Source organism: Patiria miniata, unplaced genomic scaffold (assembly GCF_015706575.1).
Source record: "Patiria miniata isolate m_02_andy unplaced genomic scaffold, ASM1570657v1 HiC_scaffold_24, whole genome shotgun sequence".
Taxonomy (NCBI): domain Eukaryota; kingdom Metazoa; phylum Echinodermata; class Asteroidea; order Valvatida; family Asterinidae; genus Patiria; species Patiria miniata.
Genome location: NW_024037063.1, coordinates 19399145 through 19425363, shown reverse-complemented (window position 1 = coordinate 19425363; position 26219 = coordinate 19399145). Strand labels below are relative to the sequence as shown.

At 40.4% G+C, this 26219-nt stretch overlaps 1 protein-coding gene across 1 annotated transcript; it reads right to left on the bottom strand.

Annotated features, from left to right (window-relative positions):
• Positions 1-34: 34 nt before the first annotated feature.
• Positions 35-24874, bottom strand: LOC119732355 (deleted in malignant brain tumors 1 protein-like). Its single transcript, XM_038205813.1, has 20 exons — positions 24407-24874; positions 16674-16988; positions 13540-13866; positions 12890-13222; positions 11584-11910; positions 10413-10814; positions 9543-9896; positions 8771-9211; positions 8349-8678; positions 7914-8246; positions 7430-7762; positions 6982-7320; positions 6491-6823; positions 6041-6376; positions 5566-5886; positions 4441-4773; positions 3713-3883; positions 2985-3125; positions 808-1444; positions 35-41 (listed from the first exon to the last, which is right to left on the bottom strand). The coding sequence occupies exons 1-20, from the start codon at positions 24492-24494 to the stop codon at positions 35-37; spliced, it is 6201 nt and encodes a 2066-aa protein (XP_038061741.1). The 5' UTR covers positions 24495-24874.
• Between the last annotated feature and the right edge of the window lie 1345 nt (positions 24875-26219).

The following is a 26219-nucleotide window of genomic DNA, read 5'->3' as shown; positions in this document are numbered from 1 at the left end:
TTGTAATTTATGTTTTCAGTTTCACCTGCCTATTTTATGGGCTGAGTAATACAACGAGGGGGAAAACATCCTGGTGTCACCTCGTCAGTTTTTCGATGTCACCTCGTGAATTTTTCGGTGTCACCCACACACACAGTGATACATTTTATAAGCAAATAAACGTTAGAGCAACTATCTAACCATCTGAGTAAACATAATGCAACGAGAATGTTGTGGATACAGATTCCGTGGTCTTCAATCGATGATATTTTGTCTTTCTTCGAACGAATTAGTTTTCAGAGTTTATGTGATACCACAAACTGTATGAGAGGCAATCTTATAACTTGGATTAAAGCAACTGATGTCTGTTCTGGAAAAAATCCCTATGCTTCTCCTGAGCACTTTTAGAAAGTTCCAAAGTAAGCTTCTTTTGTAGACCCAAATCGGAGTGGTTTTTTTTTCAAAATCAATCTCGCACCTTCAACTGACTGCATTCATGTATTCATATATTTTCATAGCTGTACCGGAGGAAATGACAAATTTATCATTATGATAATTTATTAAGACTAATACATATCGCATCAAGTCAAAATCATTTTTTCTGCGATTGTACACATACCAAAAACCTCGACCGTGTCGACATGTCCTGTCTTTGCGAGTTTCGATCACAAACATTCTTAAACTGACACTTCGTTTGTGTGGGCACCGGTAACTTCGATAGTGTTACCAGCATCAGCATCTGGGCCAGGCAAAGAGGACTCGTAAACTGGGGCTGAGGACTGAGGTTGGGGCTGGGGCTGGGGCTGGGGCTGGGGCTGGGGCTGGGGCTGGGGTTGGGGTTGGGGTTGGGGCAGGGGCTGTGGCTGGGTATTGAGCTGAGGTTGGGACAGGGGCTGTGGCTGTGGCTGGGGCTGAGGCTTGGTGTGGGGCAGGGGTTGGGGCAGGGGCTGAAATTGGGGCAGGGGCTGGGGCTGAGGCTGGGTCTGAGGTTGGGGCAGGGGCTTGGCCTGTGGCTGTCGTTGTGGGTGAGGCTGGGGAGCATTGCCGGGGTAGAATGGCGTGCTAACAGCCACTGAAGCATATGCAGGAGGTGGCAGGTGGGCGTTTGCGGTGTTTGATACAGGGTTGTACTGGGAAAACCCGGCACCAGGTACCCGAGACTGGACCATTTGGGGCTGGCCACTAAAGGGCATTGGGTAGTAGCCTTGAGGTGGATGACGAGATACGGGCTGTGAAAGGGGGGTCTCGCAGTACAGAGGGTTGGTTAGGACATTGGCACCGTTGGAATTCGGGTCAGAGGACGGCGGTTCAGCGGCCGATGCCAAGGGTATGTTCATGTTGCTGGATGTCGATGAGGACTTCTTGCGCCTGCTTCTGGCTGCAACTATAATGACGATGGCGACGATTGTGATCACTAACAGTAAAGAAGAGATAGCTATACCTACGACTGCACCAGCGGAGAGGCCTATGAGGAAAATAGGAACACAGGCATAACGTTGAATCATTAAAAGAGGGAAATTCACCTGAGACACATATTCCAGTCTTTGTGCTAACTGACGTACATTTTAATGAATGGGAGGTTTGCGGTATTAACATCATGTCAATGATATTTCTTTGTGAGTTGTGAGGTTCTGAGAAGAACCAGTTGGTTTAACTCAGCGTTTTGAACAGTATACTCTGTTCGTCATCAGGAGACGGCAGGACTCTCGTTGGAGTAGTAGTTTGAGATTGAATAAACGCACCTCTTCAAAATGTTCCCGTTGTGTTTTTGGTCCGGTGATGTAGTATAGGGTATTTAAAATCATGACGTGCAATAGGTTGCCACGGAATAATTGCGTCATACTTGGCGTTGGCATGGCAACAGGATAACGCATAATAGGGAGTCAGCTTGGCGTAGCAGTACTTTCCTCGCCTTCCACCCCTGTGGCCCGGGTTCGGATCCTGCCTGGGCCAATATGTGCATTTTGGTTTTCAGTCCCTGCTTGATTCCGTGGGCTTTCCTCAGAACATCCTTCTGAGGTTTTCCCCCCACATCTATAACAGTTCTTCACATTGTCTTATCGTTACTGGACCCCATGGGAGACCAATGTATTCCACTGAATGGGCGACTAAGTGGCAATAATAAATACAACAACGTGGTTTTCTTTACCGATTTTGCGCGTTTTTTGTGTTGGGAAAGTTGTTGAAAATACCATCTTTACTAATGCCAGCAAGTGTACAAGTATATGCACAATCGTTGCACTATCCGAACGCAGCACTAACACAAAATAGTCAGAATCGCGTGGAGGTTGACCTAATTTCCTGGAGCATTTTTTTCACATGATGTTTTAAGCTAATTCATGAAAGCACTCGTAGTACCCGTTGGGGATTTTTGGAAACACTTGCCATGTATGTCACATTTCTTTTCATGTTTTCATTCGTTACATTGTGGAATAGATTATTATTCTATTTAGCAGTGGCGTGTTCAGTAGGGGAGGGGCACAGAAAACGTACTCCAACCCCACCACGGCCTTTGTTTGCCATGATTTTTAAAATGATTATTTTGTTTGAATAATGAAAGTGCAAGCACTTCGAATTCATTACTATCACTTAAGTCCTCCCCTTTATCCATGTTCAGTTCAGCTCATTTATTTCCACTTACTCACTTCATAGGAAATAACAGTACATGTTCATGTAATTATGAAACTTTGATTGAAAAAAAAGTGGAGGAGGTCTCCAAAAAAGCAGAGCTTGTAAACCGGAGATCCCCTTAAATTGTGTACTGACATACATTGAAACTTACATATGAATTATAATGACAATCATCAAGAGGCTGACAATTCCGATTGACAATTAAGGTATCAAGGAATGTAGGTGATTACAAAGGTATATAGTGAATAAATACAAATTGTATAAATCATTCTTGGCAATAGGTACTCACGAGCCAATTTGAATTTGCTTTAAAACTATTACCTAAAGTTCAACGACCGAGAACAAAATGACCTTTCTGGAAAAAAAGCTCTTACCTGAATATGCATTGCAGTCCACTGTTGCAGTGTTGCACAGTCCATATTGGTACGATGCGTATGTGCTACAGTCAGCCAGTTCACTTTCGCTACCATCGCAATGCAAAACAATGTAACTTCCGTACGACAAATAATGCGTGGCTGTAACATAAATGGTTTGGTTCGTTAAACAACAATTTTACATTGAAATTCCCGCTGAATAGTAGGCCTACTGTGAATTTTCCACCACATACTAACATTCACTGCTCGTACCGTACATGCAAACAACTTTCATTGACTTCATTTCAATGTGGCTATGCCACAAAATGGCGGCGTGTTATTTTTAATATATCGTCATATAATAACGAGTGGTTCCATGTAGCAAGCATTTAGTGTAAATTGAGCAACGCATTTTTGTGTAGTGACTGCATGGTTTTCAGAAAAACTAGGCAGCGGTACAAAATATCAAAGATGTTTTCTTGAAAAGGAAAGTAAAATACTTTTATCGGTTTTCATTTGGACGGTCTCAATTCATAACCGGGGTGAGTTTCCGACAAGTTTCGCACATTGTATTGGGTATAAGTTGCAGGATTCTGAGCAACTTCCCCGTTTAAAGCAGTTGCTAATGAAAATTTCCCCGCAACATGTCAGAGACAAATGCAGAGCTTCTTCTGGACAAAGTGCATGATTCCACCCGCAACTTGTGCGGAACTCGTCACGGATATGAAGTGTGACAATTAAGCCCTTACTGTAGTCAGCTGATACGCTTTCAGTTGAATGCCCCAACTGACGGCAGACAACTTTGGCAGAGGACAAGTCCCAGTTTGAGCTACAGACGTCCACGTACTGGCCGCCACTCCAAACCTGAACAGTGCCTTTTGTTGACCTGTCCCCACTCAGACGAATCTCGTTTAAAACACCTGGAAGCAGGTAAAAATAGGCGAGTGGAAAAAAAAATCAAAGCACAATCACAGTTTATACCATTATTGACAAAAAAGAAGAAACAATTTAAAATAATAGAAGATGAAACTCAGATAATATTTTTTACAGTTCAGCAAAACTTAAAATCGTTTGAATGTTCTCGTTTCTGTCTAAACAGAGGAAAAAAGCCGCCAAAGAATGTTATCGAAATATATAGTTTAATGTTGAAAACATTTGAAGAGTTAAATCTAGGAACCGTTATATACAAGCAAACTGTAGGATCAGTCCACCGGAGTAAGTTTGCGAGATTTTCGTGAGCCAAGTTAAACAGTCTTTACAATTTAAACCGATGCTCCTTTAAGTGCGAGCTTCCACGCACACGTTATACTGATTGATTAAATCATTAACAGCATGACTCAGAATGCATGCTTCCATAGGAGGGTTAAAAGTTGGAAAAAGTGTGCAGTTCTCCTGTATTAACGCCACAGTACAGAGAAAAAGATCCCACGTTTGAAGGCGTTCTTATTCTCATTCGATAACATGTACCCTTACTGACCTGATGTTGGCGTAGAGTTACTTGTGTAAGATTTGCAAGTCACTCCGGCGTCTTCACTATGCCCGCAATTATTACTAAACCAGCCGTTGTGGGAACAGTCTACAATGCTTGACTCATAGCCATTGCAGTCGATATTGTCAAGCATGATCTGTCCTGATCCTTGGCCGAAGTGAGCATTGCTCCAAGCATGGGATGCTGAAGGCAAGCCAAGCATGCGGCAGACGACACTAGCGTCATCCAGGTCCCATCCATCATCGCAGACTGTGCCCCACTCGCCTTGGTAGAAGACCTCAACTCGACCCTCATAGGAGGAGCTGCCACCAACAAGACGAACTGAAACAAAAGCAACAGGAAAATTTAATATGGTAGGCCTACTTCATGAAAGTTTTAATTTACATGCAATTGACAGTAATTCCTTAGGTGTAATTTACTAATCTTGTTCGGTTTCTACATATACGTGGATGCGATTTTTACTGTTATGGTTATTTAGTATTTTTTCCGGTATCCGTTAGTTGACACTGTGTTGTTGATTTTGTGTTTTTTTTGCACACTGACTTAACTGATTTCATTTTTTGAATTGTTGAATGTTACATGTTTTTATTTAACGCAGCCCCTACCTAACGTCTCAGTATATGTATATGTGTATATGTTTTGCATATGATTTAAATTACTGATTTTATTTTTTGTATCGTTTAATTTACATGTGTTTATGTTGAAAGGGTCACCATGCATAAACAAGTTTAAATACATAAAGGACACCTCCCGACTCACACAAGTGTGAATTTGCCTGCAATCGGGGATCCCTATTGTCCCTCTTTTGTTTGCACTTACTTTTTAGGAAGATCTCCCATATGTTTTGTACACAATCGTAAATTGGGGACCTTCGGGAATTGGGGACCCTTATGTCCTCTATTGGTGAAGATCCCCTTTGAATGCAGCAACAAACTCAGTTGCACAGCACAGTCGAAACCGATCATTATATCAGAAAAAAAACACATCACAGACGGGACATACTAGCCATCTTAAAGGACCTATAACTCCCAACCCTCAGTCATAACAGGTGAGCTTTAATCGAAAATGAAGTAAAAATCAGGTAATTTTCTTTTTTGACTAATCACCACCAACCTGGGATTTGTTCAAAACAAGTTACTCCAGCATCTTCTTTATGCCCGCAGTCATTACTAAACCAACTACTGTGTTGACAATCAGCAATGCTAGATTCATCTCCCTGGCAGCTAATATCGTCAAGCATGATCCGACCTGATCCTTGACCGAAGTGAGCATTGCTCCAAGCCTGGGAAGCAGAAGGGAAACCAAGCATGCGACAGACGACATTGGCGTCAGCAAGGGACCATCCATCATCGCAGACTGTGCCCCACTCGCCTTGGTAGTAGATCTCTACTCGACCCTCATAGGAGCCGCCGCCACCAGCAAGGCGAACTTGAACTGAAAGAATGCAATACGGAATAGAATTAAGGTAAGAAATGTTGTCAATAATACGACAAAACCAAGTAATGTTGATGACGTCTGAAAGCCCAACATCTATTAAGTTTTAATTACTATGAAATTTAAATCACTTTCATTATTTTGAGCCACTAACCTGGGCTTAAGGTTGTCATGATACTTTCACGACAAGTAACTCCAGCATCTTCACTATGCCCACAATTATGACTAAACCAACTTCTGTGTGGACAGTCGGCGATGCTTGATTCATAGCCTCCGCAGTTCACATCGTCAAGGATAATCCGTCCTGATCCTTGGCCGAAGTGAGCACTGCTCCAAGCATGGGATGCAGATGGGTAACCAAGCATGCGACAGACGACATTGGCGTCAGCAAGGTCCCATCCATCATCGCAGACTGTGCCCCACTGACCTTGGTAGTAGATCTCTATTCGACCCTCATAGGATGAACTGCCACCAGCAAGGCGAACTGAAACTGAATGAAGAGTGCAATAAGGAATCAGATATGTGTGCTTTAATTGAAATGGCGAAAAAGGAGTAATCATTATTATTATGATTTTTTTTTTTTTTTTACTAATGGACAACCAACCTGGGTTGGGAGTTGTCATGGTTTCACCACAAGTTACTCCAGCATCTTCCCTATGCCCACAGTTATGACTAAACCAGCTACTGTGTTGACAATTAGCGATGCTAGATTCGTATCCTTGACAGCTAACATCGTCAAGCATGATCCGGCCTGATCCTTGACCGAAGTGAGCACTGCTCCAAGCATGGGATGCAGATGGGTAACCAAGCATGCGACAGACGACATTGGCGTCAGCAAGGTCCCATCCATCATCGCAGACTGTACCCCACTCGCCTTGGTAGTAGACCTCTACTCGACCCTCATAGGAGGAACTGCTACCAGCAAGGCGAACTTGAACTGAAAGAATGCAATACGGAATTGAATTAAGGTAAGAAATGTTGTCAATAATACGACAAAAACCAAGCAATGTTGATGCCGTCTGAAAGCCCAACATCTATTAATTAAGTTTTAATTACTATGAAATTTAAATCACTTTCATTATTTGAGCCACTAACCTAGTGGGCTTGGAGTTGTCATGATACTTTCACCACAAGTTACTCCAGCATCTTCACGATGCCCACAATTATGACTAAACCAACTTCTGTGTGGACAGTCCGCGATGCTTGATTCATAGCCTCCGCAGTTCACATCGTCAAGGATAATCTGTCCCGATCCTTGGCCGAAGTGAGCACTGCTCCAAGCATTGGATGCAGGAGGGAAACCAAGCATGCGACAGACGACATTAGCGTCATCCAGGTCCCATCCATCATCGCAGACTGTGCCCCACTCGCCTTGATAGTGGACCTCTACTCGACCCTCATAGGAGGAACTGCCACCAACGAGGCGAACTAAAACTGATTGAAGAGACAAGTAAGGAATAAGAAATGTGAGCTATAATTGAAAATGAAGCGAAAAAGAAGAAATGATTTTTTTCCTTCTTTTTTTAACTAACGCACAACCAACCTGGGTTTGGAGTTGTCATGGTTTCACCACAAGTTACTCCAGCATCTTCACTATGCCCACAGTTATGACTAAACCAGCTACTGTGTTGACAATTAGCGATGCTAGATTCGTATCCTTGGCAGCTAACATCGTCAAGCATGATCCGGCCTGATCCTTGACCAAAGTGAGCACTGCTCCAAGCATGGGATGCCAAAGGCAAGCTAAGCATGCGACAGATGACATTGGCATCGTCAAGGTCCCATCCATCATCGCAGACTGTGCCCCACTCGCCTTGGTAGTAGACCTCTACTCGACCCTCGTATGAGGAGTTGCCACCAACAAGACGAACTGAAACTGAAAGAATGCAATATTGAATAGAATTCATGTAAGAAATGTTGTCAATGGTACCACAAAAACCAAGCAATGTTGATGACGTCTGAAAGCCCAACATCTATTAAGTCTGAATTCCTATGAAATTTAAATCACTGTCATTTGAGCCACTAACCTAGTGGGTTTGGAGTTGTCATGATACTTTCACCACAAGTTACTCCAGCGTCTTCACTATGCCCACAGTTATGACTAAACCAACTGCTGTGTTGACAATCAGCGATGCTAGATTCGTATCCTTGGCAGCTAACATCGTCAAGCATGATCCGGCCTGATCCTTGACCGAAGTGAGCACTGCTCCAAGCATTGGATGCAGGAGGCAAGCCAAGCATGCGGCAGACGACCTCAGCATCTTGTAGGTCCCAATAATCATCGCACACTGTGCCCCACTCGCCTTGATAGTAGACCTCTACTCGACCCTCATAGGAGGAACTGCCACCAACAAGACGAACTGAGAGTGAATGAAGAGACAATGAGGAATATATAGTTGAGCTAATTGGAAATGAACTACAAATGAAAAATTATCTTTTTTTTTTACTAACAACCCACCAACCTGGTAAAGGAGTTGTCATGTTACCACAAGTTACTCCAGCATCTTCGCCATGCCAACAGTTATGACTAAACCAACTACTGTGTGGACATTGAGCAATGTTAGATTCGGTTCCTTGGCAGTTCACATCGTCAAGGAGGATCAGTCCTGATCCTTGGCCAAAGTGAGCATGGCTCCAAGCATTGGATGCAGAAGGGTAACCAAGCATGCGACAGACGACATTTGCATCGTCAAGGTCCCAACCATCATCGCAGACTGTACCCCACTCGCCTTGATGGTAAACCTCTACTCGACCTTCGTAAGAGGAGTTACCACCAGCAAGACGAACTGACACTAAAAAAATAGGACGGTAAATAAAAAAAATTGACGAAAATGAACAAAGAGTTTTACCACAGTTAAACAACAGTAAGTTGGGTCTTTATTACCTGTTGGAATGGTTGTGTTGGTTGCAGGAGTGGTTGTGACCTGACGAGTGCTTGTAGCTGCAGAAGTGGTTGCAACAGAAGTGGTTGCAACTGAAGGTGTGGTTGCAACGGGAGGAATTGTCGACACAACTTCTCCACAAGTCACACCAGCATCCTCCCTGTGTTGACACTTATGACGCGACCACTCAGCATGCGCACACTCGTTGATATTGGATTCAGACCCGTCACACTGTACCTCGTCCAGCAGAATGGGCCCTGGGCCGAGACCAAAGTGAGCACTGGTCCAAGCTTTGACTGCGGAGAGGTAGCCAAGCTGTCTGCAGACAACATTAGCATTCTCAATGCTCCACCAGCTCCCACAGATTGTACCCCATTGGCCTCTGTAATTTACCTCCACCCTACCCTCTCGCGCTGTTTCTCCGTTGACAAGACGAACTTGAACTGAACAGGAGGAAATGATTACAATTATAAAAAAAAATTCACGTGCTCAGCAAAATAGTATGTAAAACAACATGAGAATTACCTTTTCTGTCATTGTAAAGGGTCAATTGTTTTCGAAGGAAAATGGCAATAGCGATCGAGAGTTGAGTTTCGGTAATCTCTTATAAATTCGCACTCAAAGACCTTACTGACAACAACCTAGTTCTTGTAAGTCGTGAAATATTCTTTTTTCTCTTTGTGACCAACGAGTCTTTCCACGCAATTTGTTCAAATTCACGTTTTAGAAACATAGATTGTAACGAGCAAACATCCTTGAAATGTATTTTCGAACCTGCTAGAGGGATGGTTGTGGGACTAGGCTGAGATGTGGGTCCCCCGCCACAAGTCACGCCAGCATCTTCACTGTGGTCGCAGTTATTTGCGAGCCAGCACCTGTGTAGACACGCACCCAGGCTTGACTCTTGCCCATCACATCGAACATCATCTAGGAGAATCGGTCCTGATCCTTGCCCGAAGCGGGCGTCCTTCCACGCCTCGTTTGCCGGGCCGTAGCCAAGTTGTTGGCAGACGACGTTGGCGTCTTCTATGTCCCAACCGTCATCGCACACCGTTCCCCAGACGCCTCCGTAATACACCTCGACCCGCCCCTCCTGTGGGGCAATGCCGTTAGCTAGACGCACCGAACCTGAGTCGAATGGAAGCAAAAGACAGAGACAGTGTGGAGAAGTGAAGGTACAATCTAGCATTGTAAAACAACGATCTAACTTAACAAAAACAGGGGACAGGCCCATGGAACAATTAAATGGAACAAAAGCATTCAAAGGTTGTTTGCTTAATGTTCCTTTCAATTTGCATAAGTTTCGGCTGAATAAATTTACAGTTGCGTGAAATATAGTAGCAACTGGAAAGGTCTAAACAATAGGAAATGGTGGAGCATTTCAAAATCCAAATCAAGACGAAAACAAAATCCTCCATCGAAACACAAGATCAATCGTTTTTCAGTCTCAATCATGATCTGTTTTTAAAATGGAGTATCCCTGGCAGACAAATAGTTCAATTGTGATGTTTGTGTGTGAGGAGACTCAACTTATTCTGGATATCACAGAAGAAAACAGTACTCGGGAGTTTATGGCAGAAAGTTATACAATTAAGACAGGAACCTCCAAATTGTTTGAATCTACTTTCACAGGTGTGAACTCACCGGGCGCGACAGTTGTCACATTGACACCTGTCGTTGTAGGGACGCTGGTCGCCGGAACAGGTGTAACAGTAGGATCAGGTCCATCAATACAAGTCACACCAGCATCCTCGAAGTGTTGACATGAGTGGCTGATTCCCCATCCTCTACTATAACAATTCCTAATGTTGTATTCCTCACCGTTGCATATGACGTCAGCTAAAACGATTCGCCCTGATCCTTGACCAAAGTGAGCGTTGGTCCAGGCGTGGGATGCAGAACGGTAGCCCAGCATGCGGCAGGCAACGGTGGCGTCGTCTAAATCCCAACTGTCATCGCAGACTGTACCCCACTGGCCTAGGTAGTACAGCTCAACTCGACCTTCGTTGGAGTTCTCCCGCCATGGATTAATCAGACGTATTGGTACTATGGGTAAAAAAACCCCAATATGCAGTTGAAGCAGGAACTATACTATAAATATAGGTTTTCCTGACTAATTTCCTAAAATGTTCATTCACTTCTGAAAATCGGGCATTCATTTTCGTCTGAATTTGCGAATCGCTCTGAACACGCATTTCATGTTCGCTACCAGAGCATTCGATTCCATTTCAGTTCAATCAAATAAGAGTGATTGAGCAGCGCCTTTCTTTTATATGCTCACTCAGATTCCTTTTCAAGACCGTTTTTTTTCGCTTTTAGAGGGCAATTTCAAACATTGACTATTCTATTTCAGTTTCAGTTTTATGTTCTGTGCTGTAATCTGCTATTTTGAATGAGAAAAACGTACTTTTGATTGCACATTCACGAAAGTGTATTCTAAAACTCTGCGCAAAAAGGTATGCTTGCGTAAATGAATGCACGAGTAACGTAATTGGCCGTCTGTTTCTCAAAACCGAATGCACGGACAATGAAAACGATTGAACTTTCGTTGAATTGAAATGGGATTAAAGAAGTGCATTCAAATTCAGAGGAAAAGGAATGACCGATTTACAGAAGTGAATGAACATTTCAGGAAATTGGCCGGGAAAACCTATACAAACCTTAATGTTGGCTAGAATCAAAGACCTCTGTCAACAAATGTTGGTCTCAAGCTAACATATGCTAAATGCTATCGCAATTTAAACATTTCCCTGTTTTGCGGTCGACTGTTTATAAAAAATATTTCAATTTCTCATAATTATTTGGATCAGCTTACCTAGCGGACTCCGACCGTATGTACATGTCACTCCAGCATCCTGACGATGCGTACAGTCATGATTCCCCCATCCCCTGTGGGGACAATCCTCTATCCTAGACTCGTTCCCAATGCATCTGACATCGTCCAGGAAGATCGGCCCCGTGCCTGGACCGAAACGGGCCCCACCGTAAGCCTGTGTTGCCATGTAAAAACCGAGCTTCCGGCAGACGCGCAAGGCATCCAGGAGGCTCCAGTAGTCGTCACAAATTGTACCCCATTGGCCCTCGTGGTAGATCTCGACGGTACCCTCAAATTTGTTGCTACCGCCAACAAGACGTACCGTAGCTGCAGGCAAACAGGGGGGGAGGGGGGTAAAAAGACAAGACCGATGAGCACTTGTTAAATAAAACATCAGGATGAAAGGTTAACCATGATGTTTTCACTTAGACTCTTTAAACAAAGCTAATACATTTATTTGTTCAGAACAGAAACTTTTTGTTGGTTAATTAGGAAAGGGAGTGTAACAGCCATAACATTGTAGCTTTAAAGTTTATCTTAGATGGTGCCCGATTTACAACACCTTCCCCCCCCCCCGAAAAAAATCTTGGTAAACAGAAAAAATAAAACCGTGACAGTGTAACATAAACTACCTTGACCAAGGGGTTGTTTCATTTAAATCATTTGATTTAAATCACTCGAACAAAAAAATAACAAAAACATTTTAATATAAAAAATAAATATATACAATTAGCAACTTGAACTTCGTTGTTGGAACAGAAATAGCAGTTTAACAGATGACAACGTTATATTCCATAGTGGGTCCGTCACTCGTGTTCGGTGTTTCATAATTTCACGATCCCCCGAATACAGTTAAGCTAGTGAGACGGCACTTTCTTTTTAGGGACAGATAATTTTTTTTAAACAAAAAAAAATATCATTGGGATTGTAAAGACAAAAATGTAATTAAACAGAATATTAAAGATGGGCATTGAAGAATTTAATGTATGTTTTGAATATGAATAACACCTTTTTTTGAGAACTCATTCTAAGAAAAACAATAAAAAATATTTAAATTTAATGTGTGTTTTGAATATAACTAACACCTTTTTTGATAACTCATTCTAAGAAACAGAATAAAACAAAATATTAAAAAATCAATTTAAATGGAAAAGAATGATCAAACTTAATTTAAAAAACCCAGATTTTTAATTTTTTTTTAATCATGAGTTTTAGCAACTCTGAACGTTACCCTAACCTTTCAAATGTAGTTCCTGGGATTCAGCTTAAAAATGCAACATACATAATATTCAATGATCACACTCACGTGGTGGGAGGTGTCCATCACTGCAAGTCACACCAGCGCCTTGGCTATGGGGAGGGTAACATAAGGTACCAAACACGCCACTGTGGGTACATTCCTGAATCCGGGACTCGTCACCCAGGCAGCTTACATTGCCCATTAGGATCTCGCCCGATCCCTGACCAAAATATCCACCGATCCAATACCTGAAGGCCGAGGGATAGCCAACTTGTCGACAGACTACATTGGCTGCTTCTAGATTCCAGTGGTCATCACAGACGCTACCCCACTGGCCCTGGGAGTAAACCTCGACTCGACCCTCGTAAGGCGTGTTACCACCCGCAAGACGAACTGAAGCTGAGAAAAAATCAAAGCGTTTTAAAGATCAAAAAGTTCAAACACCTGAGGAGTCTTTGTTAAAACCGACTTCAGACAGCTTTAGGAAAGGCCTACTTAAATTGATTACTTTATTCATTTCTGCTCCAGCGCATCGTGCTCACAATACTGGTTTGATCTAAACTAATTTATGTTTAGCTCATTGGCAAACTGCTGGACAGCCCACCGTTCACAAGCATTTCTGCGCCACAACAAGACTTAAAACTAACGACCAGTGATAGTTTTTGGATGAAGTACCCAATCAAGTCCAGACGAATCACAATTTTGAGACATCTTACCGGGTGGGAGAACTCCATCATTGCAAGTCACACCAGCATCGCGGCTGTGCAGACAGATATTGTTGTACCAGCCCCAATGGGAGCATTGCTCTATGTTGGCCTCGGTGCCATTGCAGTCGACGTCAGCCAGGGCAACTTGTCCAGAACCTTCTCCAAAGTGCGCGTCCCACCAGTAGCTGAAGGCCGACGGGTAACCCAGCATCCGACAGACGACATGAGCATCGTCCAGGCTCCACCAATTATCACAGATTGTTCCTTGTTCTCCTTGAAAGGAAACTTCAACTCTACCTTCATATGGATGGTTACCGCCCACTAGACGCACTGAAGCTACAAACACAGCATAGAAGTAATATAAATTTATACTGAAAATATGATAACGACAGTGCATTTAATAAAACGCCATATTAGGTTGCTTGCCCTTGGTTTTGTCTTTGTTCTTCTTTATTGTTCACGCTCGAACATGGGTCTCATATTTCTTATAAACTGTATTTACCTTTCTTTAATAATAGACATAATTTCCAGCGCCTTGATTACCAAATTGTTGGTAGATACGTGCGCTATATAAGACTCCGGTCCCCACATGTCGGTCTCCCATAATGACCATACAAATAGCACATTATCGTACTTACGCATGCGCAATACTACCAGTGAGTCCACATTTCATGGAGTCGGATATCACGCTACACCATCGCGTGTATGTACACATGGTACAAGGCAGCTTGAAAGTAACGAGTCTCGCGTGTGATTGCGAGTAATATTATTACGTCCTAGATAATCGCGCGTCGCTCACAAACCACATAATCGGTCGTATATATAAAAACTATAGCAAATGCTAAGAAGTTTAAGCAAAAAGTAAAAGCAGTTACTTTGGAGTATAACCATTAAGGAAAAGCAAAATGCTTGATTCCGTGTGAATAAAAGTTTTCCTTCACTGTTCAGCATTTACTAGGCAACATGTGTAGCAAATGATTATTGTTGGATATGGACGAATGATTGTCAACAATACTAGGTCTCCTGTGTGTACACACTGCCACACGTAGTGTAATAGTTCAATTCAAGTTGATGCTTACAGTACATGCAGTACATTTGACCCTCAAATCCAGCAAAAATCTGATACTTTTCGCCAGTTGCATAATAAAGAAAGTATACTTTCATCATTCATGAAAATTTTTAAGGTCCACATGCAGTGTCCCGTAGACGTCACAATTTGGTAAAATTATACCAACATTCAATACACAAAGAGTTTTGTGTATTGAAATATTTAAAAATTAATAGTTTACAAAGATTGGTGACCTAATAAACAAAAAAAAGATTTCTTTTTGTTCAGTCCCAAGGGTGTCGTTATATAACATGTATCCTTTATCACTCTATGCAACACCGAATTTTACGCTAATAGTTCTCGTATCGCGAACACAATGCGCAACTATCGCTTTTCTAGTAATGAAATAAACATTATAAAAGAAATAAAATTTTGCATAACATGTTATTCAAAATACAGTACATGGTATTATATGTAGTTTATTAACGTTTTGTGTTAATATTGGGGCGATTAATATTAATAAATGCGGCAGTTTTAGCGCAGAAGTATTTACCTTATATTTTCAAGGTTGCCCCAACCCAGCCTTGAAAATGACCAGTAAATATATACTTGAAATCTGAAGCATTTACTCCCTTTTATTAGAAGTAAACACTTCTAATCTAGCTAAAGCTTACAAGTAAAATTTTAACACTTTTAGCTTTCAGCAAAATTTTTCCAATAAAAGCATTTGTTCAGTTTTATTCATACAAATGCAAGTAAATGCATAAAAATAGGAAGTAAAAGCAAATGCTTTTTTGTTCATACGACCCAATGCGTTCGTTTATTTGCACGTTTTAAGAAGTTCTTTTCACTTAATTTCGCAAAGGCCTGATCCGTCTAAACCACGTCAGTATTCGTTATATATATTCTGATGACGTCATTAAACCGGAAGTTTTTGTGCAGATAAAATGTGTTCTGAAAACGGTCCCTGAAGAAGGCTTTTGTTAAAAGTCATACTAAATGCTTAAACGAAAACGTTTGAATTTCAAATTCTTCCTGATTTGTGCTTAAACATATTAAAACTGAGATAGACAGTGCCAAATGAAATAGTTCTAGAGCCCCATCGCCCTTTGTCAAAAGGACAAACGCAAACATGTGGTTTAAAAACCAAATTGCTTTGTTGTTTGTTACTTTTTAAAATGATCTTGTGAGATTAAAAACAGTTAATGCACTAGCATTAAATGGAATGTACATCATTGGCTTTTGCTGTAATTTTCAGAAATGAACTATTTGAGGGGTTAGTATAATAGATCAAATATTGTGTAACTGACATGTTTGAAGTTTTGTGTTCGAAAATGCTGGAAAAATCAAGAAAAACTAAAATGTTGAAGTAGTCTGGTTCCCTGACTCCACCAAAGATAAAATGGATCAATTTATAGATGTCGGAAAATTTGTAAGGTAAGGGAACCAGTCTAGCTGGCCTGCACCCGTTCATAAACATGTAACCAATAGCAAACAACATTTGGACTGAACAAATTTGTAAATTAGGAGCAGCAGTAGGAGCAGTAGTTGAAAAATAGTTAAGTGTATACAAAAATACCATTTTCTTGAAAATGACTTTACACAAGGTGCCATAATTTTACAGGATGCTTAAGACTGTCATTTACCAACATCCTAGTAAGGTATTTCGTAAAAACTTGGTAGTTTTATTCTTCGATGTTTGCAATTGTTGTATTTTCCCTTTAAGTGAGGTTGATAAAAAAAAATGTCATTGGGCTCCAGAACACCGATTTAGAGTTGATGGGTCGTGATGTTGCAACCTTACACTGTAAGTTAGGGGTTCGAGTCCAGTTGCTGGTCATTATATGTCCTTGGGCAAGCCACTTCATCCCCACTTGCCTCTCTCCACCCAGGAGTACAAATGGGTACCGGCCGGCATTAGCTGGGGAGTAGCCTGCGCTGGACTAGCATCATAGAACTATTTTCAGTTGTTACGTGCTATATACTGAAACCGGAGATAAACGCCGGCCTGCGAGCCACATTGGCTCATGACAGATTTTTTTTTTTTACTTTACTTTATGAATGATTGTGATGACCGTATATTAAATATACTTACGTGGGGGAGAATCCCTGATGACGCACGTTACCCCAGAATCCTCCGAGTGCGAACATTCCCTACCAAATCCAGAGAGGGTGCAATTTTCAATGCTGGACTCGTTGCCGATACACCCGACACTGTCCATTATCGGACCCGACCCTTGCCCGAAGTGAGCCCTGATCCAGATCCGATAGCCCGCCCGGAAGCCAAGCTGTCGGCAGACCACATCGGCGTTGGCCGGAGTCCACTTGTCATCGCAGACTGTGCCCCACTGGCCTTGGTGGTACATTTCTACTCTGCCCTCGTAAGTCTGATTGCTTCCTGCAAGACGCACTGGAATTAAAGCAAGAATGAAATGTATGTCAGGGATGGGATTTGCAATTTTGAAAAATATCTGAAAATTAGATAAAAAGTCTGAGAGATGCATTTCCTTTTATACTAATTGTCTTTCTCTCAGATTCAAAAGGAATTCAGACAAAAGTCTGATAAAACAATATCATGCCTGGTATGGGCTTATTTTTTTGTAAGTTAACAAAATGTGCCTTTTTATGGAGTGACAATCGCAAAATAAAATTTCAAATTGCTTTGTTTTCATGAGCAGTGAGCAACCGCAACGTAATAGACACGATGAGTTTCAAAGTTGAATTCAAATTCTGCAAATTCCAATGGTTTTGCATGCATATCAGTGTTCAATTAAGCCTTCACTTTAGAAAATAAATTTGTAAGACCGCACACAGTGCACGCTGTACAGTTCTTTGTCAATATTAATTAACTTTTGTCAGAGGAAAACAAACCCGACTTGGATAGCCCGCAGTGTAGACAATAAAATACAGTAGGATAAATCAACATAATTACGCCGACGTCTCGTCTGCTGGCAGTGCTGTGATTGCGACTGTTTTTGGGGTGACATTTATTGTGCTGAATTTAATCATATGTTTTGTTTTTTATTTAGCTCCAGATGTTTATCACCGTGAAATTACACCAGGCATTTGCAGTGTACGCGCTCTGCATGGTGAAATATTCCGTCCATGTGTTGGCTTGAACTGAATTACATTCAGATTTAGGCCCTACATCATGGCGCGAAGGGGCTTTTTTAAGTAAAAGTTGGTAACGTTAAAAAGGCATTATCGTCAAAATAAAAATATTCATCAAAATATATGCAATATGCATTATTAATGTGATATATTCTGTATGAAATATTAATGGAAAAACCAGAAAATAGGCACGCATGAATATGTTGCCTCATGAAGTGATAAAAACCGGAAAATGACCAATGCATGAAAGCTGGAATTTGAGATTAAAGAAACATTTTTTTCGATTAAAGAGGCATTTATCATCTAAAAAAGAAAACAAAATTTGAATTGAATTAGTTCTTCTTTTTCTTTGCATAGCGCATACCTGAAATTTGGAGGTGAGTCCTTAAGTGCTTGGTACAAAGCTGGTTTTGAGCTTAAAGAGGTACATGAATTTGCGATTAAATAACATTATGGCCATACTGTATAATTCAGGATTGGTTACATAACATAAATTATCTGTAAACTCGATGGGATTGTTGAAGATGCACTTTCGTTCGGAGATCACCCCCCCCCGGCAAAAAAGTTAGTTTACTTGGAACATTCCAATGATTTGGTGACAAAAAACAGCCACACAATGTCTCACGCAGAAAATACCGAAAGTCGATTGTTTAAAATAAAAACATCGCATATTTACCCAAACTGTAGCATGAAAAATAGGATCCTCATTTTTGTCAGAAATAGTTCTTTCAAAACATGAACGTGTGTCCTTTTGTGATTGTTTTTTCCATTTGAAAATAAACCTCAACGTTCGCTTTTAATAACATGACTACAGGCTTTATTCATACATGTAGTTTTGAGCCTGGAATTGGTTTTATATCAATGTCATTAATCTAAAGGAAACATGAAGTGGAAATTCAGCTCATCTTTTTTCATGCACATTACTATGTGTTGCAACAATACATACAAGATCTATACTTAATTTCACTGGAAGTGACAGGAAAGTGGTAATTTTCAATTATAACCAAATCCCTGTCAAAAGTGCATATGAACAGTACGGTACATTGGTCCTTCAAAATTACCCACAAAATAGTTTTTAAGAAATATTAGCCATTACTATTGTCTTAACAAGCTGTTTAACATGAAAAGCAAGTAAAAAGTTGAACTTACTCCAAGAAAATGAAGAAACGTTTGATTATATTTGTACACAAAGCTATGAAGACAATTCTGTTTTGCCTTGAATGGAATCACGACTTGGCTCATAAATACGGAAATTTCATTAAGATAAAAACTACTACTGCTACAAGGGAGATGGAAAGTCATAGTTACATGGCAAGAAAGCTGTTTTAAATTTATTTCAGTCATAAAAATCCAATTGCATGTTTCCTTTATAAGATTTTATCCAGAACACTATAATGCATGTATGTATATCGTCAAAAACAGCAGATTTTCGCAACAGCTAGAATATAGGCTATATATTTATGTAATACCTGATACCTTCTATCTAGCACTGCAATATGGTAAAAAAAATTGAGAGTAACATAGCTTTGGTGATTCAGGCAACACTTTTGCAACTGAAAAAAAAAACAAAACCTGACTTGCAGTAGTCATAATTATATGTACTAGAATTATGGAAATTCTATGTTTAAGGTGGAGTTTGGGCTAAATTTCTTCACATAAATGTATGTGAAACGATGCACTGAACAATGTTGATTTTTTTTTTGGGGGGGGGGATCGAGGTTTGAATGAGAGTTAGGAGTAAATTGCTAAATTGTCATGACGCAATTCGGGATTAGATTAATTGTTCATCTTAACTTTAGGCCTTTACATTTCAGTCACGTTGCAACTTTCCATGCAAAATGTTAACCGACTTTAAATAGCACCTACATCAACAGAAGTCATTGCAATTGTTGCAATTTATAAGAAGAATAACAATTATATTAATTATTGATAAATCTACATATCATCCCTCAATGTTGGAAACGAACATATAGGGTAATGCAAAATGCATATGCTTATACATGTACATGTTTATGGTCCATAAGCATCTTGGCATTAATTCTTCACTATAGTACGTCAGTTATCTGTCGCTAAATATATCGATGAGAGTAAGAGTCGAGGAGGGAAATTAGATGAAAGAACCACAGAAAGTAACTTTTTGGCGCTTGAAAATTGTTTGACTAAAAATGACGGAACAATTTACACCACCGCTAAAGTGGCAACTGGATACCATATTAGAAGAGTTCCATACCTGGACATCACTTGATACCCTGTGCACAAACTCTAAGAAACTGGTCTGAAATAATCCAAGTGTTTTCTCAATAAATGCTTCAGTACCTATTTTCCTAGTCCGAAAATTTGGGACTCTCAATACTGTGTATGAGAGTCCCAAAACTTAAGGTATCCATATCGTGCAAAAGTTTGTGCTGCATCATAAAACCAGTGTGAATCAAATTTGCAAGCTTCTTACTCACTACAGTTTCTTCAATAATCCCCCAAACTTCTGCCTCGCAAAGTTGCTGTTGTGAGCATTGCATCACCAAAAATTCAGCTTTTAATTCTAATTTTGCAGGGAGTTAACGAAATCCAAACGCAAAACATCACGTTGATGTGTACTGCAATGCATTGTGCAAAAAAACTCCTCAGCTAAAACATTTTCATCGTGTAGATAATACAGCGCCCTCTTGTTGATCTGAGTGAATGCAGAACGCTTCATTTTTTAACAGACACATGACAGAGGGTGCTATGTTCATTTGGCCATCGATTAAAAAACAAGTAAGCTGCAAGGTTCTTCCTACACCTACCCAGAATACCTTGGGAATCACTCAACCATTTCTAGAGCATGGAGAATGACGTGGATGGTTTTTGAACTGCCAAAAACTTGCCTTAAAATTGGATTTAAGGTCTCAAATTTCGCAGGTGACATGCTTGCAACTTAAGCATTTTGATGTATGTGTTGTGTGGGCATTAATTAGCCGAATGGTGAGTAAAAAAACGTCAGTAGTAATTTTGCACGTTTTTATGCACTCACGGTCCCAGTCTGCTATTTTCCCTGCCAATTTGATCCCTTGCTGAAGGCTGATAGGTCACGGCAGGGAAAATTAGTGATGTCCATGCCTTCTTTACCGTATGTTAAATAGAAATAAAACAGGATTCTGCAAGAGAAGTTCTACAAGGATTCAGATCCACGCACTTGATTTAGAATGTGGGTATCCAATGTAATATGTTTATTATTATGTGACTATCTCCGTCAAAACACATGGAAATACTAAGCCTATGTCATGTGGCCAATTTACTATACTACAGCCCATATAGCTGACTACTGGCCGCTCTATCCCATATTCAAACTAGCATTGTCCGTACAAAATGGCGATTATCTCAATCTGGTTTATTTTATATGAGAGGTTAGCCCCATAAATATGGCCAATTTACTGGACTACCTCCGTAAATAAAGGCCACACTTTGTCGTGAAATTTCCAAATTCGTTTGCACACGTTTGCGTGTCAACATTTCAACATGAAATTTCACGAAAATTAGACATCTGAAAAAGGCAGCACTTTCTGATTAGCCTATCAAGAGGGCGAGTATGCTTCTAAAGGCAAAATAAACTACCAAAAATGCCTAAATGTGAAAATCAAAATTTGACAAAGTTCGACACGTTTTTGTACATGGTGGAAGTGTGGCCTTCCTGTACGGAGGTAGTCCAGCAAATTGGCCACATTTTAGGGAGCTAATGAAAGGTAAGCTCAATTTTTCGAACTGTCCCACGATTTCTCATGTACATGTGGATCAGATTTACTCGAATTCATGTGAGACATGTTAGACCTTTTAAACAACACTTTAGGTTGGAAAGTTATTTGTTCGATAGTTATAATTTTAGATAAAACAGATATTGTTTGAGCAAATGGCAAAATGTTGGAAGTGTATACATTATATCGAGAAGACTTTTGATTTGTGTACTATAGTATAGGCTTATGTTTGTATTTTTTTCAAATTGATGAATTAATCAAACTGTAACAATATTGTATTGAGATACCCATGATACCCTAGCCAACAACCGTGAAAGTGTTACCTGGGTCATCTCTTAATTTATAGATCTGATTTGATTTTCTCTCAACTAAAACTAGCGCAAATTTAAGCATAAACAGTCCGTTATAAAATTCCCGCTCAAAGACACAGTGTACAGTTGTAATACTAATAGCAACGCGCATTAGCATTTCAGTCCCAAGGGTCAGGTCAGTTCACGTACCAGGACTGTACACGTATAAACGGTCATCTGGCTTTCGTTGGCTTGTACATAACAAGTGTATACAGTTTCAATCCGGGCTTTCGGGCTGTATAGCTCCCAGGGTTTGGCGTGATTTAAGGGAGTTTGACCAAAGTGTGTGGAGTAGGGTTCAGGGCCAGGTCAGCACTGTTACAAGATCAATGAAAAATACGCGAACTATAAAAGCCTTTTCTAAAAAGGGTCATTTGTAGCCTAGTTTTTTTCGTGAAAATAAGACATTATGTGGGTTGAAGAGCACGGGGATATCATATTTACACTTTGTTCAAACTTGATTAGTTTTATATATTTCTCAACCTTAAAAAACATCGTTACTTTCTCCAGGTAGGCAGTACATACGTGAGTGCACTGGCTGCAGGATGTGGCAAGTTTAAACTTTTAACTTCAGCAGTCTTCGAGGGAGGAAGTTTCTAATTATTTTGAAAACCACCCCGTACATCTCTTCAATGTTGTTGCTGTAAGTAATTCAACATACACTGACCTTCTATACATGTATGGACTTCTGAAACGAGCACCATAGACCTAATGCAATGCCGACCACCAAGACCATAAACTTGCGAAAGAACCAACATTTTGATCGTTACGTACATACATTTGAACATGAAGTTGTTTAGATTACATACAAATGCTTAAAACAGGCTGGCGCTTTAACTCTCAACCAGGGTTTTTGGTTACCCTTTAAATTTGAGAAATATCCTTGACTTCGAGGGTCAGCTTGAAACAAGAGGCTCATTTATTTTATCCCTGTCTCTCGTGGGTTAAAGATTGTACATGTAGAAACACAGGCACAGCTCTGTTTGAAGTAGCCTACATGTATTGAGAAGACAGACATTATCTGGATATACATGTAGTTTTAAATTTCACATCTGGTGAGCCAGCGCGCGTGACACGCAGTGAGTGTTTTAAGCCTAAGGCAGCAAACATTAAATAGTTCATAATGTTTAAATAATTGATACATTGTTTTTTGTTTTCCTTATTTTCTTGTCAGATTCGTGTCTTTGGAGAAGTGCCATATTGACAACCTTGCTGAACAAGGAATCCACTTACTTCTACATCTGGATAGTCTTCTATGAAAGGTTCCATTAAATGAATGTTACTCTAAAACATAGATTGGGCAATTAGCCAATGTGCATGGAGGTATTCAAAGAAAATCATGTTGAAATGTCAATATTTTAAAATGCAGGTTTTTTGCAAGTTCCCTGCATACAAATATATCTTCACCAACAAACGCTATTCAAGTATCCCTTTCAAGTGTTATTCTTTTTCATAGACTCTGTAGCTACAAAAAAACCAAAACAATTCCTTTGAGTTTTCTTTTGAAGATGTTCCATGGGAGAGAACGAAAATGAAGGATTTAGATAGAGGACAGATTTAAAAAGCATGTGATTCAGTAGATTAAAAGTTGTCGGATCTATTTTATTTGTTCGATGTGGAAGTCGCCTTCCTATACTATATTTCTCATCACGGACAGTGGAAAATACTAATGTTCAAATACTATTTGAAACCATACTTTTGCTTGAATGTACGTTACGTATAGCACTGTGTATTTTTCATGAATTGATCCAATACATGAATAGGTATTCTCTAGTGTGGGTAACATTGTGATATGGAGCCCCTTTAAAGGTGATGTATAAAACCGGTTAGTGGCTAGGTCGACGATAATAGCCCTTGCATTCCGGCTCTGGCTATATTATTGGTGACCAGACCCTTTATCTTCTAATTGCTCAGTAACAACGTTATTGTCTTGTTAAAAGGTCGGTTCATACTCTGTGAAGTTACGGCAATTCACTTTGTGAAGTTACGGCAATCATTAACGCCAGCGCTAAAAAATTGGGGGAAAAAAGAGTGAACCACATTTTACTCTGGGCAATTTTGAGTCAAATGGTTTCGATGTCAACATATCAAAATTTGCTTTCACCTTCTGGCAACGTTGTCACAACGTGAATGTGTTAGCTGGGATATATCTAGCCCCATAAATGTGGCCTATTTACTGGACTGCCTCCGTAAACATAGGCCACACATCCACATGTACAAAAATCGTGTCGACGGAGCCAAATTTTGATTTTCACATTTAGGCTTAGTTTGTAGGGGTTTTTTGCTTTAGAAGCATACTCACCCTCTTTATAGGCTAATCAGAAAGTGCTGCCTTTTTCAAATGTCTAATTTTTGTGAAATTTCATGTTGAAATTTTGATACGCAAACGTGTAAAAATGAATCTGGACATTTCACGAAAAATATACATCTGAAAAAGGCAGCACTTTCTGATTAGCCTATAAAGAGGGTGAGTATGCTTCTAAAGCAAAAAAAACCTACAAACTAATCCTAAATGTGAAAATCAAAATTTGGCTCCGTCGACACGATTTTTGTACATGTGGATGTGTGGCCTATGTTTACGGAGGCAGTCCAGTAAATAGGCCACATTTATGGGGCTAGGATATATCTTTCTGACTTACCCAACGGTTCCTGGGTCCATACCCAGCGAATATTGCCAAGAAAACTCAGTGATAACAGCAGGAGTGGTAGCATCATGAATCCTCGCATCTTGATGAGGATGGTCGTTGCCTTGGAGACCCACGCTCCCTTATCACGACGAACGAAACAACTTGACCTTGTCTACCGATACAGCACCGTGCCACAAAATGGCGTCGTAGTGGTATTTATACGGTAGGCCGCAGTGCTGTCTGCATACTCGTGACACTGATTCGTATAAAACCAAAACCGAAACTGAAATTCTAACCTGTTGCGTAGCACAGTGCCGCCTGAACAACCTCGAAACTGACTATGGATAAAACACAATGGCTACCGTGTAGAACCGAAACCTAACCTCAATGTTTTGGGACGCTGCAGTGGCAAAGGCCATTCCTGTGTAAAGCTCCTCTGGTGAATCGCCTTGCTATTGCATTGGGGTATTGTCGTTATGCATACGCCATAACAACAGACAGACGTCATGCGCGCAGCCAGCCTCGGTTGATATTCGGTATTGTTTGCCGCTTTCCATAGAAAATATAACCCTGTAGGAATTTTCATTGAATAAATATCCGTGAACTGTGAATTGCCTGCATGCGTGTCATTCACTACAACTGGGTCAGTAAATAACTTCCTGTTGGTTCAAGCCTGTTCCCTGAAGTGATTATATAAATACCGAGAATAATGTTTTTGCCATGGGAATGGGCATGACGCGAGTCGACAATGTAGGATAAGTGTTTATATAGCGAAAGCACGATGAAACGTTTCAGCAATATAACTGAACATATTTCTCAAGATGGATGTACATGTATTTCATTACATGTCACTCTATGATTGAAATAGAGGTCTACATGCATAAAACAAATAAGTTCAGTGTAATAAATGAAAGTGTAAATTAAGATGCCTTTACTGAATCGGACGAATCACTCAGTCACAGTCGCAGCGTTTTTATAAATCTGTCTGATATAGATCGGGTGATTTACAGGTTTGTCAAACAAACTTTTCAGTGATTATATTCAATTAAAAACCAGCATCATAATTATCACAATTAAAAGTTTACAAAGGTGTTACCCGCAAATAATACTAATCAAAAACAATCGAAAATTACAAGGCAGCTCGTTTAAAACTGGTTACAGGAAAGATAAGTTAACTGAAATAAGAAATTCAAATTTACCGAATGGAATTTGCGATGATGGAATTTTAATTCAAACTGATCTGAATTTTTTTTTATTTCAAACGCTTTCAAACGCAATTACGTAAATCTTTAAGAATACTGCCCTCTGGTTGCCTCAGTAGTTTCGACCGGAGTTGTTACTCCAGCATCTTCATTATGCCCACAGTCATTACTAAACCAACTGTTGTGTGAACAGTCAGCAATGCTTGATTCATAGCCTTCGCAGTTCACAGCGTCAAGCATGATCCGTCCTGATCCTTGGCCACAAAGTGAGCATTGCTCCAAGCATTGGATGCAGGAGGGAAACCATGTGACAGAGGACATCATTAGCGTCACTAAGGCCCAATCAATCATCGCAGACTGTACCCCACTCGCCTTGGTAGAAGACCCCTACTCAACCCTCATAGGAGGAGTTGCCACCAGCAAGGCGAACTAAACCTGGGCTTGGAGTTGTCGTGATACTTTCACCACAAGTATAACTACAGCATCTTCACTATGCCCACACCCACAGTATAACTGTTATGACTTGACCAACTTCTGTGTGGACAGGCAGCGATGCTTGATTCATAGCCTCCACAGTTCACATCGTCAATATGATCCGTCCGATCCTTGGCCGAAGTGGGCAT